Genomic DNA, 14,078 nt, shown 5'->3' with positions numbered 1-14,078 from the left:
CTCCCAGAATTCATCAGCCAGCATGACTCACTGGGGATTTATGGGAATTGAAGTCCATGAGTCTTAAAATTACCAAGGTTGAACACCCCTGTCCTATGCAGCACTTCTTAGTCCATTGTTCCAAGGCCATTCCCACCTACTTTTACAGCCACTGCCTTATGGCTGTCAAGAAGACATGGACACATCCCTAAAGTCACCAGGACTTGAACTCAGTTGGAAAGATAAGATAAGATAAGGTAAGGTAAGGTAAGGTAAGATAAGATAAGATAAGATAAGATAAGATAAGATAAGATAAGATAAGATATAAGATATAAGATATAAGATATAAGATATAAGATATAAGATATAAGATAAGATAAGATAAGATAACCTTTATTGTCATTTTTTTTTACTGTGGGCACAACGGCACGCATCAGAAATGAAATTTAGTTGCCCGCTCTCAAAGTGAAACACATACATGACACACACCTAAAACATACTATATACAACATATATATAGACCCACACCCCTACATATACATAACAAATAAATATTAAACACTGTCCATCTTGATTATATAATGGAAGGAGGAAGCTTGAGAGTTCACAAGGTTAATGCTGTATGGAATGAAACTGGCTGAATCTGGATGTCCTGCTACGGATATCATGAAGCCTCCTCCAGAAGGTAGCAAGGAAAACAGGTCGTGAAGAGGATGTGTAGGGTCCCAGACAATCTTACGGACCCTGCTCAAGCAGCGCTTCTGTGCTATGTCCTGGATGGGAGGGAGGGAACTGCCAATGATCTTTTCGGCCGTCCTCACCACTCTCTGCACTGCCTTCCTGTCTGAAACTTTAATTATCTGAATTACAGGTGAATCTCAGGTTGTGATCACTCGTTCAGCATCCATTCAAACTTGTGACGATGCTGAAGGAGGTGGACTTACATCCTCCTTTCAGCGATTACAGCGTTCCCCACAGCAATGTGATTGTGATTCAGGCTCTTGGTGCCCAACTCGCAATTACAACATTGCAGTGAGCTGCGGTCCCATGGTTACAATTCCCACCTGGCTTCCAACAAGCAAAGACAATGGGGAGGCCGACAAGAAATCGGAAGTCACAGTCGCAATATGTCCTCGCTTAACAACCTTCACGACACCAATTGAGACTGCTAGAATTTCCATTGCTAATCAACACAGTCATGAGACGTCACGCTTCATGACTGTGTAACTTAGCAATGTCCATGGAGATTCTCATTCAGGTCATAGTTATCCCAAAGATGCTTTTTCAGGAGGCAACTGTGTACAGGGGTCTCCAGATGTGAGGGGAGAGCCATTGTGGCTTCCACCATGTTTGGGCGCCAGGATGTAAGGTTTTCCACTTAACCTCACAATTGCCCCAACATTACTCAGGAATTTAAAAGAGCCAAAGAAACTCCTGAGCCGAGGTTTCAGCAAGCAAACAACTTTTATTTTGATCAAAACAGAGTTGGGTGACCCCATCTCTCTTCGTGGCTGGTAGAGAGATGAAGGCAACAACCAGAAAAAATGTCTTCCACCTTTTATACCTTTTCAGAACAAAGAGATCAGGTCTTGGTACTAGGCATAAGATGGCACAAAAAAAACAATTCCTAGATGATGACTCATACACAGCAACCCAGGCTCTATCCGTAACTCCTTTTCCCCCTCCCCTTACTGTGCTCTTTTCATATAAGCAATCACCTATACCTAAAGCATGAAGCTCTTACTTTTCCAATATATATATATAAAGCATCTGATCAAGCAATTAACTACAAAATAATGATTACCAAATAACAAAACAATGATTACATGATAACACTATATGTATCAATATAAAATGGTTACTATATATAAAATAAATGCTAATGTCAAACTTAAACATACTAAAATCATAAGCACAATAAAATCCTTTCAACTGGACTTTCTTGTTTTTCTTTGAAGACATTTCGCTTCTTATCCAAGAAGCTTCTTCGGCTCTGACTGCATGGTGGAGAATGGAAGGATTTATACTCCTTGCAGACAGCTGGTCATTTGCATTCTTTTAGAGAGTTGTGGATGCCACCTGGAGGTTTATCTGTGTTGTCTGGGTCACCTGATAGTGCAACTGGATGTGGAGCCTTCATGGAGGGATACAATATTATCTATTTCTGGTCTACAACACAGTCCTTTCAACAGTTCCAAGAAGGCTCCACACCCATTTGCACTACCCAGGTGACCCTGAGGTCACAGTTAAACCTCACAAGTGGCCTCAAGGTCTCTCTAAAAGAATGCAAATGACCAGCTGTCTGCAAGGGATATAAATCCTTCCATTCCCCGCCATCTGGTCAGAGCTGAAGAAGCTTCTTGGATGAGAAGCGAAATGTCTTCAAACAGAAAAACAACAACAAGAAAGTCCAGTTGCCTGGTGAAAAAACATCTTTGGGATAAGTTAGCAATGGCAAATCTGGTCCCAGTTGCTCTCGTAACCTAAGGACTGCCTACGCTCCAGTCAACGCAAAGCCTCCACTCCGCTTTTCAATACTCACTTCAGTCTGATCGCATCTTCACCCACCGGATCCCTCCGACAGCGACGACGCTTCTTGCCTTGGCGTGGTGCAAATCCTGGCGGGAGCCAAAGAGATCCATGCTCCCGATGCTGAGCTCGACGGATCCTCCACACCCCGATAAAGATCGCCAGAGCTAGCACGAGCGCCCCAACACCCACGCAATAACTGAGGGGCCCGGAGAAATGGGAGATGGAAGCCTCCGGATCTGGTTGAGGAAAAAGGAAGACTGTCAAACGTCCATCTCACGCTCTTCCCTGCTGCCTCCGTTTTTGAACCCATCTATGCTACAGTCTTTAGACCAGTTTCATATCCGTTCAAAGTTTCTCCTTCTCAAGCCAAGAATTTGGGTTTGATGGACAGGCTGAGAATTCCCTGTCAAATATCCTCGTTGAACTTCCACACATAACGAAACACACGTACAGATAGTCCTCAGGTAACAACCTTAATAGAACATCCCTGTCATGGTCCTAAGTCATAATGGTCATAAAGTGGGGTCAACCAAAATAGTGGGCAACAGTTTTGTCTAGTAGTTAAGGCACCAGACTAGAAAGCAGAAGGCCGTGAGTTCAAGTCCTGCCTTGGCCACGAAAGCCAGCTGGGTGACTCTGGGCCATTCCCTCTCTTTCAGCCCAATCTACCTCACAGGGTTGTTGTTGTGGGGAAAATAGGAGGAGGAGGGTGTGTTGGATATGTGCGCAGCCTTGAGTTAATTGTGTTATTCTTTATTCTTTCTTTTATTCTTTATTGGCCAAGTGTGACTGGACACACACACAAGGAATTTGTCTCCGGTGCATAAGCTCTCAGTGTACATATAAGCAACAAGTGGTAAATTATGGTCATAATCATAAAATACAATCATCATAAATCATAAGATACAACACTCAGTGATAGTCATAGATCAGGGGTCTTCAAACTTGGCCCTTTTATGACTTGTGGACTTCAACTCCCAGAATTCCTCAGCCAGTGTGCCTGGCTGAGGAATTCTGGGAGTTGAAGTCCACAAGTCACAAAAGGGCCAAGTTTGAAGATCTCTGTCATAGATAATAAATCAACATAAATCATAATAGGATAGTAAATAAAAGCTATCAACATAAATCATAAGGTGCAAACAACAAATTTATGGTCATAAGAAGCTAAGGAAATTGGTAATGAGAAGGATAATAATACAGCCGAACTATGGTAGGTGGTTTGAGATATTGATTATTGATTTTTGAAATATATATTATAATATAGTTATTATACACTAATATAGTGTATACTAATTATATATAATTAATATATTATAATAATATAATATGATATTGATTATTAATTGATTATTGATGTTTGAGTTATTGCTTATTGAGCTATTGGTCTGAGTTTGACTAGGTGGTTTGAGTTATTTATAAAAATAATAAAGGCAGGAAATAAGCTGAATCAATCAAATAAACAAATAAACAGTAGAGTCTTGGTGCCCAGGTCAGTGCCAGAAGGGTTCTTAGACAACCAGCATCACACTCCAGGAACACATACACAAACACACACACACACACACACACACACACACACACAGAGCCCACACACAAACACAGCACTCTTGTGCTCTGCAGCAGCCGCTATCTCTATGGTGGTGCCAACATCTCTGGCAGTGGCACTGCCAAGATAGGAGAGAGTAAAGGTAGTCCTTGACTGACAACAGGGGTCTTTTATGACTTGGCATGCCTGGCTGAGGAATTCTGGGAGTTGAAGTCCACAAGTCATAAAAGGGCCAAGTTTGAAGACCCCTGACTTACAACAATTCATCATTTAGTGACCTTTCGAAGTTACAATGGCACTGAGAAAAAAGTGTCGTATGCCCCTTTTTTTCACACTTACGACCGTTGCAGCATCCCCATGGTCACGTGACTAAAATTCAGATGCTTGGCAACTGATTCGTATTTATGATGGTCGCAGTGACCCCGGGGGTCACGCGTTCCCCTTTTGTGACCTTCTGACGAGCAAAGTCAATGGGGGAAGCCAGATTCACTTAACAACTGTGTGATTCACTTAACAACTGTGGCAAGAAGGGTCATAAAATGGGGCAAAATTCACTTCACACACGTCTCAAAAACAGAAATTTTGGGCTCAACTGTATACCTAAATCGAGGACTACCTGCCCACAAGGATGCGAGAGGAGTGCGCAGGAGACACCGTGTGTGTTGGAGAGGAGAAATGCCACATCTTTTCTCTCTTTCTCTCTTTCTCTCTAACTCTCTCTCTCTCTTATCCTTCTCTTTCTCTCTTTTTCTCTCTCTCTCTCTCTTTAACTCTCTATCTTTATCTCGTATCTTTCTTTCTCTTTCTCTCTAACTCTCTCTTTCTTTTCTCTCTCTCTCTTTCTCTCTCTGTTTCTCTATCTATCTCTTTCTCTCTAACTCTATCTTTATCTCTCTCTCTCTTCTCTCTCTTTAACTCTCTATCTTTATCTTGTATCTTTCTTTCTCTCTCTTTCCCTCTGTTTCTCTCTATATATTTATCTATCTCTTTCTCTCTCTCTTTCTCTCTAACTCTATCTTTATCTCTCTCTCTCCTCTCTCTCTCTTTAACTCTCTATCTTTATCTCGTATCTCTCTCTGTTTCTCTCTTTCCCTCTCTGTTTCTCTCTCTCTCTATTTATCTATCTATCTCTTTCTCTCTTTCTTTCTAACTCTCTCTCTCTCTCTCTCTCTCTCTCTCTCTCTCTCTCTCTCTTCTCTATATATATATATATATATATATATATATATATATATATATATGGTGAGAAATAAAATGATCACCAGGGTAATAAAAACTATAAAATTTATTAAAAAGCGCCTAGCTTTCGCCGTCACCTGCCGGCATCCTCAGGGCTAGTGCGCCAGGGAGTGAGAGAGTCACTTTTATAGGTGCAACAAAGTCTGCGCACGACTCCTCGACCTCGTCACCGGGCCTGAATGGATAATCAGGCCTGCCCCCCCCCCGGACTGCCTGATTATGGTGCGGCGCGCGTGAAGCGGCCGGATGCAGGGGTGATTGAGGAATCGCCGCCCCCCCCCTCCGTGACTGAACGGCTTCCCCCCCAGCCCCAGACCATCAGTGGATCACAACTACCCCGAAAGGACCTACAGGACCACCCAGATGACATCCATATAAGAAGTGAAAACATCAAAACTAAAAGAAAAACTTGCCATAGGAAGAACAATGGGACGAAGGAGGATCGCAAAATAAACATGAAATGTGTATTGCCACCTGCCCCCGGGGGAGAAGGGTTAAAACACAGAGACCACTGCAATTACAGAGACATTTGCCCATCCACCCTAAGATTGAGGGAAAGAAGGATGGAGGAGGATGAACATGCAGTTGAAATGAATAGAAAGGAACAGACCAGCCATGCGCAGTCACCCCATTCAGGCCCGGTGACGAGGTCGAGGAGTCGTGCGCAGACTTTGTTGCACCTATAAAAGTGACTCTCTCACTCCCTGGCGCACTAGCCCTGAGGATGCCGGCAGGTGACGGCGAAAGCTAGGCGCTTTTTAATAAATTTTATAGTTTTTTATTACCCTGGTGATCATTTTATTTCTCACCATGAACACTCCCAGGGTTCACGTTTTTAATTTTCTTAAACGCGAATATATATATATATATATATATATATATATATATATATATATATATATATATATATATATATCCATTTCTCTGTCTCTCTCTATCTACATATCTAAACTGGTTCCCAATCTTTTCTATACCCTGCCCCCCCCCCAGAACGCTTCTGATATATTCTCGCACTCCTTACAAAAGTTTGAAATAACAGCAACGAATTATGCATATGCACGATAATTTTGAAAACCCAAGTTTTCTCACCCCCTGGAATATCGTCTCGCCCCCCTGGTTGGGAACCCCTGCTCTATCTCTGTCGCTCAGAAATTCCTATTAATGTTCCTGCGTACCATTTTCGACAGCTTCAAGCCAGGCTGCTACCACTTGGTGCGGGATCAGGGATGACAAAATCCCTTTGGCCATCAAGGAGCCCAAAAGGTTCAGGGCAGATATGGCAGAGGTGGGGCACTGCCCTTGGCATGAGCTCCCCTCCACCAGCAGAAAGACGGTATACCTGGAATCAAAGAAGAAACAAAGGTGGCCGATTGGCAGAGTGACCCTATTTTCCTGGAATTGCTTCCTCCCTCTATCACCCAAATGCCTGTCCTTCCAACTGTTGGAGCAGCCAGAGCAATGGGGGCTTCCACCCCTGTTCCGAGACGATTTTTGTAGGCTGATATGCAATGCTGTCTCCCCGCAGAGATGAAATTTCATAACATTTTGCAGAACTTGGAAAACCTTATAAAGATTTATCTATTTATAAAGAGCATTGCTCTTTATAAAGGATTGAGAATGATGAGATCCTGAAAGTAATGTTGACATTAACTTTTATCGTAATCGCATCTAGCTAGGACAAGGGTAGGCAACCTTGGCTCTTTTATGACTGGTGGACTTCAACTCCCAGAATTCCTGAGCCAGCATGGCTCAGCGTGGAAACCTCTCCCTTTCCCCTCAGCATGGCTGGCTCAGGAATTCTGGGAGTTGGAGTCCACGAGTCATAAAAGACCCAAGGTTGCCTACTCCTGAGCTAGGAGTTAAGGACACAGTTTGATCAAACATCCACGTGAGTATTTCATGATCTTCTGCATTATAAGAAGGCTGAAACTATATGAACTTGTTTCTGATCTGCTTCGATCTAGTTCAATGTGTCCCAACTTCAGGAACTTTAACATGTGTGGCTTTCTTTTGTATGATGCCAGCACTCTATGGACAAGAAGCGATGGATGGAAATTAAGGAGAAACTTCCTAACAGTGAGGACAATTAACCAGTGGAACAGCTTGCCTCCAGAAATCGTGAGCGCTCATCACTGGAGGCTTTTAGGAACAGACTACTGTCTGAAACGGTAGGGTCTCCTGCTTGAGCAGGGGGTTGGACTAGAAGACCTCCAAGGTCCCTTCCAGGTCTATTTTCATTGGCTGATTATTTAATTTTTCAACTACAGGTAGATCTCACTTACCAACCTCCTCATTTAGTGACCGTTCAGTTGCAATGGTGACCCCCCCCCAAAAATAACTTTGCAATCAAGTCTCACGTTTACAGCCTCTCCTTGGTCTGTAAAGCCAAGGAAAGGTGAAGTCATTTTGTAAGCACAGTTGTAGTTTCACTTAGCAACCGGTTCACTTAACGACTCGGTTGCAGGTCTTCATTGTGGTCACTAAATGAGGACTGCCTGTAAAAAAATGTCTTTAAGTGGCAGGCGTCCGGAGGGAGTTTAGGATAGAGATATCGAATAAGAGAAATAAGAGAATTCATCCTACCCGACGGTCTCGGCTAAATCTTTCGTCTGAAGCCCTGTCCAGTTGCTCTGGCTCCCCAGCTCTTCCTTCCCTGTGTAAGGGTAAATCCGCTCCCGCTGCTGACGGTCCCGCTGAATTCGTAGCTCTGCCCGCGTAGCAACGACCAGGGAACGCAGGAGCTCCGGCACGCTCTCCCGGGAAAGCAGGACCACCAGTGCCAACACGGACTCTGCCGGTGGAACAGAAGAGGCGCAGTCCCCACCATCCCAACCACAGGATGCCGAGTGGCAGCCTCTGTCGCAGTGTCCGTCCGAGAAGCGGTCCCAACAATCTCGCGCGTAGGAAGGGCTGAGGAGAAGGGGTCCTTAATGGGGCACGCACTGGCCAAAGGCAGACATACATCCTTTCCATTCCCTCTTCTACAACCCGGGAAGGAGGCAGTGGGGGCTGCAGGACAAGAGCTGGGGGGGGTCTGGGACCTCCCCCTCCGAACAAGGATGAGGAAGAACCCCCAACACAGTTAGCCCTTGACTTACAACCACAGTGGAGCCCAAAATTCCCACTGTTCAGCAAGACACTCAAGGGATCGTACGCCGTTTTACTATCTGTTTTGGCCACCGTTGTTAAGCGAAGCCTTGCCGTTGTTAACTGAATCATGTGGCCGTTAGGTGAATCTGGCTTCTCCCGTTGACTTGGCTTGTTGGAAGCCAGCTGGGAAGGTTGCAAATGGCGATCATGTGACCCCCCCCCCAGGACAGTGCAATTGTCATAAATACATGCCAGTTACCAAGCGCCTCAATTTTTGATGATGTGACCATGGGGATGCTACGACAGTTGTTAATGGTGAAAACCGTCATAAGTCACTTTTTTTTTCAGTGGGGTTCTAACTTTGAATGGTCACTAAACCAGTGGTTCTCAACCTTTTTAATGCCACGACCCCCAACTGGTCGTAAATCGAGGACCACTCAACCGGTCGTAAGTCGAGGACTACTCAACTGGTGCAGCACCGTTTGCAGACTGGGACTTTTGGCGGGCTCAGCAGGGCAGAGACAGCATGGACAATTCCTATTGGCTTTTGAAAGCCAATAGAATTAGACTCTATTCAAGAGAGTCTATTCTATTGGCTTTCAAAAGCCAATAGAATAAAAGGGAGTAGCACAGCTAAGGAAAAGGGGAAAAAAATGGCGGAATGCGTTGTTTGGCGACCCCCGTGAAATGGTCGTTCGACCCCAAATGGGGTCCCGACCCACAGGTTGAGAACCACTGCACTAAACGAATGGTTGTAAGTCCAGGACTATCTGTACATCAGAAGGACCAGCTTTATAATTGACAGAGGAAAAGAAGGGGGGACTAGTATCATAAGAGAGGAAGAAAACCATTTTAACCTCAGAGACAAGGTAGGCGGGTGGTTGAAGGCAGGAAATATGGGCCAGCAAGGTCTACAAGCGATGGCGCCAGCCTTTTTCCCTGCTTTTGGGGAGTGGCAGTGGGCCAGGCTAAGTGACTTAGGAGTTTTTAACTTAACCAGCTGATTTTGCAGCAGTGACCACCAGGAGGCTCCTGGGAGTGAAAGAAAGAAGTTTGGGAACATAAGCCCTAAAGTCTGAAGGCTGCCCCCTTGTGCTCTAAAATGGGTTAACAGCAACAAGGTCACCAACAGCAACACTGATTCTCAACGGTTAAAGATTGTCAGCTAGAAAACGGACAGACTGGGTTCGAGACCCAGTAACCACGCGACGGGGGTGAGCTCCCGTTCCTTGCCTCAGCTCCTGCCCACCTAGCCATTCAAAAGTATGAAAATGCGAGTAGATTAATAGGTACCACTTTGGTGGGAAGGTAACAGCCATTTTTATGCTCCTCTGGCATATAGCCAGGCTGACCACATGACCACGGAAGACATCTTTGGACAATGCAGTCTCCCTTGGCCAAGAAACGGAGATGAACAACCTGCCCTAGAGCCGGACATGACTGGACAGGAAAAGCTTTAACTTTACCTTTACACCGCACCAGTGTGTGCTATGCTTTGTTTCTTGTTATGCCAGGGGGAAACCCTTTCCTGGTAGCATCAGCTACCCACCTACCCTCCAACTCATCGTACCATCTGAGGATAACTCACTTGCACTCCTTCTGTGGGGCGCAGTCAAATCCATCGTACAGGCACTCCTCGTTGTCACAAGGGGGCTGGCAGTGCCCATCTCGGAAAACCAGCTGGCACAGGTCTCGCTTCAGGCAGTTCTTCCAAGGGTCGAGCAACCCCAGGGCACAGTCTCCCCCATCCCAGCTGGTCTCCGGAGAGCTGCAGATCCGGTCACAGTGGGCATCACCTGCCAAGGACGGGCACCTGGAGAGCATGGTGGCATTGGCAGTAGGGCAGGGGGCTGAGGAACATGGAGGCTGGTGGCAGTCCAGCCCAGAGAAGCCTTCCTTGCAGAGACATCGAGGTCCAGATGGGCGGGCAATGCAAGTTCCTCCATTGTGACAGTAGGAAGACCCACAAGGTGGTGCGGGCAGATCACAAGTCGATCCATCGTAACCCTGGGGGTAGAGGGGATCCTTTCTCAGTGTTGCTGGGTTATTTCCATTCAAGTCACTGGCAACAGGGCGGCACCTTAGAATTTTTCCCATTTAGCTCTTGGGAGGGAAGGGGATACAGAAGCAACCTTATGCTAGGTCAGATCCTTGGCCCATTCAACCAAAGAAACATCCCATCTTCTTACCAAACATTTACTCAGCATTCCCTAAGCTTAGACCTCTGTCTGGGTGATGAAATCTCAGAATGGAATTTGACATATGGAAAAGCAAGGCCTTACACCAGGGGTGTCAAACTCAATTTCATTGAGGGCCGCATCAGCATTGCGGTTGCCCTCAGGGGGCCAGGTGGGTGTGATCAGGGTGGGTGCAGCCTACTGGGTGGGCGAGGATAGAGTGGGTGTGGCCTACTGGGTGGGCATGGCCAGGTTTATATCGTTCACGTCAAGGGTGCCTGTGGGGGACTGAGCAGGAGGGGGACAGAACTGAGGGTCTCTGGCAGAAAGGGGTGGGACCAGGGGCAAGTGCCAAGGCATGGTCCACTGGAGGAGCCTCACTGTTCCTCTCAGGCCATGCGGGGGGAGGGGGGGCTTATGGAGCTAAGACTGAATACATTTCAGCATAGATGGCCACCACAAAATTGTATATTGGCTCCCGGCTGGCCTGGGCCTGGGCCAGGGCCAAGGCAGAGGGGGCAGTTCCTTCACTGTTTTCAGGATGGCTTCGAGGGCCACATGAAACCACTTCGTGGGCCGCATCCGGCCCCCGGGCCTTGTGTTTGACATGTCTGCCTTACGCTTAGGCAAGAAAAACCAAAAGTACAGGTCAGTGATGGCGAACCTTTTAGAGACTGAGTGCCCAAACTGCAACCCAAAACCCACTTATGGATCGTCAGGTGCTGGGTGGGTGTGGCTGCCATGGTAACGGCAGACTAGGTGGGACTAAAAAGTCAATCAATCAATTCCAACTTTGCGAGGTCTTTCCCCCCCCCCCGCAAGAAGTTGAAATTGATTGATTGATTGAACCTTTTTTTTTTTTGCAGATGGCGGCGGAGGCCTAAAGCAAAAAGGTTTTATAAAACCCAGCTAAAGGCCTAGGACTGGGGCGACAGTGCGTGTGCCCACAGAGAGGGCTCTACGTGCCACCTGTGGCACGCGTGCCATAGGTTCGCCACCACTGGACTAGGTGAAACCTGGCTCAATAGTAGTAGCTGAAAGAGGGATCTTGGAGAGCCTTAGTGGACAACTATCTAAATATGAGCCAGGGGTGTGCGGCAGCAGCCAATGCAATGCTAGGTCGCATTAACAGAGAAATAGAATCAAGATCACGCAAAGTCTTGGTACCACATTATAAAGCCCTAATGACCACCGTCAAAATATAATATTGCATCCAGTTTGGATCACTCCCAATACAAAAAAGATGTTGAGATTTTGGAAAGAGCAGAGAAGAGCAACAAAGGATGATTAAGGGGCTGGAGGTTAAAACACACAAAGAACGATTTGCAGGAACTGGGTATACCTAGTCTAGTGAAAAGAAGGACCAGGGTGACATGATAGCAGTCTTGCAATCTTGAAATACTTGAAGGGCTGCCACAAGGAAGACGGGGCCAACCTATTTAACCAAAGCACCAGAAGGCAAAACAAGAAACAATGGACTAATCAAAGAGAGAAGCAACTTGGAATTAAGGAGAAAAATTACTAATTTTGTATTAAACTTTAACCTACACCTACCCCAGTGATGGAGCACCCACAACTTCTGGAAGTCAATCGTTCCACTGATTAATTTGTTCTCACTGTCAGGAAATTTCTCCACAGTTCTAACTTTCCTTCGTAGGTTTCCATCCGTTGTGTCTTGTCCTGCCTTCATATGCTTTGGAAAATAGCTTGACCACCTCTTCTTAGTAGTAGTAGGAATAGATCAGACATTTAGTCCCTGATTCTCAGCGGAGACTGTGTGGAGCGGGTGGCAAGCTTTAGTTTTCTGGGTGTCATAAAGGAGAACCTGACCTGGAGTGCTCATGTTATAGCATTAGTTAAGAAGGCCCAGCAGAGATTATATTTCTTGAGACTTCTCAGGAAACAACAACTGAATGAAAAAGGTGACCTTCTACCGCTGCTCCATAGAGAGCATTCTAACCTATTGCATTTATGTGCGGTTTGCTTGCTGCACAGTAGCAGATAGAAAAGCGCTCCAGAGAGTCATTACCATCGCCTAGAGGATTATTGGCTGCCCTCTCCTCCCCCACCCACGGACGAACTGTACAGTTCCCATTGTCTTAGGAAAGCTCAAAATATTCTTAAAGATTCATCTCATCCCGGATATTCTTTTTTTGAACTATTACCATCTGGCAGATGGTACAGGATAATAAAAAGAAAGACAAATAGGCTGAAAAATATCCCAGAGCTGTAAACATATTAACTATCACTGTATATAGTCAGTGCAACATTGAAGTGCAATATTAGCAGCAGCGCAATGGTGAAGGATGTGCATATATAATGTATGTTCTTATTTGTGATTTTTACTTGTATATAGTGTGCACTGTGGATAGCACTTAATTTCGTTGTGAGTTACACAATGACAATAAAGATTATTCTATTCTATTCTATTCTATTCTATTTCTATTGTACTGTATGTTCTATTCTGTTCTACTCTACTCTACTCTACTCTATTCTATTCTTTGTGGCAGCCCCTCAAATATTGGAAGACGTCTGCTCTTCAATCCTACTTTTTGGGGGACTCAACCCCATTCGTACCTGTGGACAATGGCAGATGAATTCAAGAGAGTTCTCGGGCAGCACGCTACAGCTTCCACCATTAAGGCAAGGATTTGATTGGCAACTGTCAATCAAAGATTCACACAGACGTCCTGGAGGGAAGAACAAACACAGTCCCAAAGGGGACAGAGTTCATTTTAATTTTCACTTCAGTTGTTGGTTTCTTCTTTTTAATCTACCAGTGATGTCCTTTTCTTTTGTAAAACCTTCAGCAATTGGATGTTAGCAGTTTCTGCTACAAGGTTAGTTTCTGATGATTTGTAGGCAGTTCTCAACTTACCACCACAGTGGATCCCAAATTTTGGTTGCTAAGCAACATAGTTATTAGGTGAGTTTTGCCTCATTTTAGGACCTTTCTTGCCACAGTTGTGAAGTGAATCACTGCAGTTGTTAAATTAACATGGTTCTTAAGTGAATCTGGCTTCCCCATGGACTTTGCTGGTCATAAGGTCACAAAAGGTGATCACGTGGCCCCGGGACACTGCAACCGTCATAAATATGAGCCAGTTGCCAAGAGTCTAAATTTTGATCACATGACTTTGATGATGCTACAGCAATTGTGTGAAATATGGTCACAAGTTACTCTTTTCAGTGTTGTTGTAACTTTTAAGGATCACTAAACGAATGATTACAAGTCAAGGATTACTTGTACTAATTTTCTGCTTTGACAATATACAACAAGCACAGCTGGAATTTGACATACACAGTTATTGTGGGAATCAATATTGTCTTGGGTGAAAAAGTACAGATAAACCTTGACTTACAATCATGATAGAATCTGCCTATCATGGACACAACCTGTGACAGTCATAAAACAGGTCACCCACGTGGCTGACCTGATTTTATCACTTTTTTGTGGCTAGTTGTCAAGCAAACACCACAGCCACCAAGCGAATGCCACGTTCTTCAAGGGAGCA

At 45.2% G+C, this 14,078-nt stretch overlaps 1 protein-coding gene across 1 annotated transcript in view; it reads right to left on the bottom strand.

Moving 5' to 3' along the window:
* The window catches only part of NOTCH4 (notch receptor 4), a 61,894-nt gene that overhangs the window by 12,040 nt on the left and 35,776 nt on the right, over nucleotides 1-14,078 (bottom strand). Inside the window, exons 16-20 of the mRNA XM_039336570.1 lie at nucleotides 13,141-13,253; nucleotides 9,975-10,393; nucleotides 7,880-8,206; nucleotides 6,472-6,635; nucleotides 2,522-2,747 (exon numbers count right to left, since the gene is read on the bottom strand). Of these exons, the coding sequence (XP_039192504.1) occupies nucleotides 2,522-2,747; nucleotides 6,472-6,635; nucleotides 7,880-8,206; nucleotides 9,975-10,393; nucleotides 13,141-13,253 (1,249 nt within the window). The remainder of the gene's footprint in view (nucleotides 1-2,521; nucleotides 2,748-6,471; nucleotides 6,636-7,879; nucleotides 8,207-9,974; nucleotides 10,394-13,140; nucleotides 13,254-14,078) is intronic.

The sequence above is a fragment of the Crotalus tigris genome, unplaced genomic scaffold, assembly GCF_016545835.1.
Source record: "Crotalus tigris isolate CLP2741 ecotype Arizona unplaced genomic scaffold, ASM1654583v1 scf7180000017666.379230911805:20528666, whole genome shotgun sequence".
NCBI lineage: Eukaryota > Metazoa > Chordata > Lepidosauria > Squamata > Viperidae > Crotalus > Crotalus tigris.
This window is presented reverse-complemented; position numbering and strand designations above follow the sequence as displayed.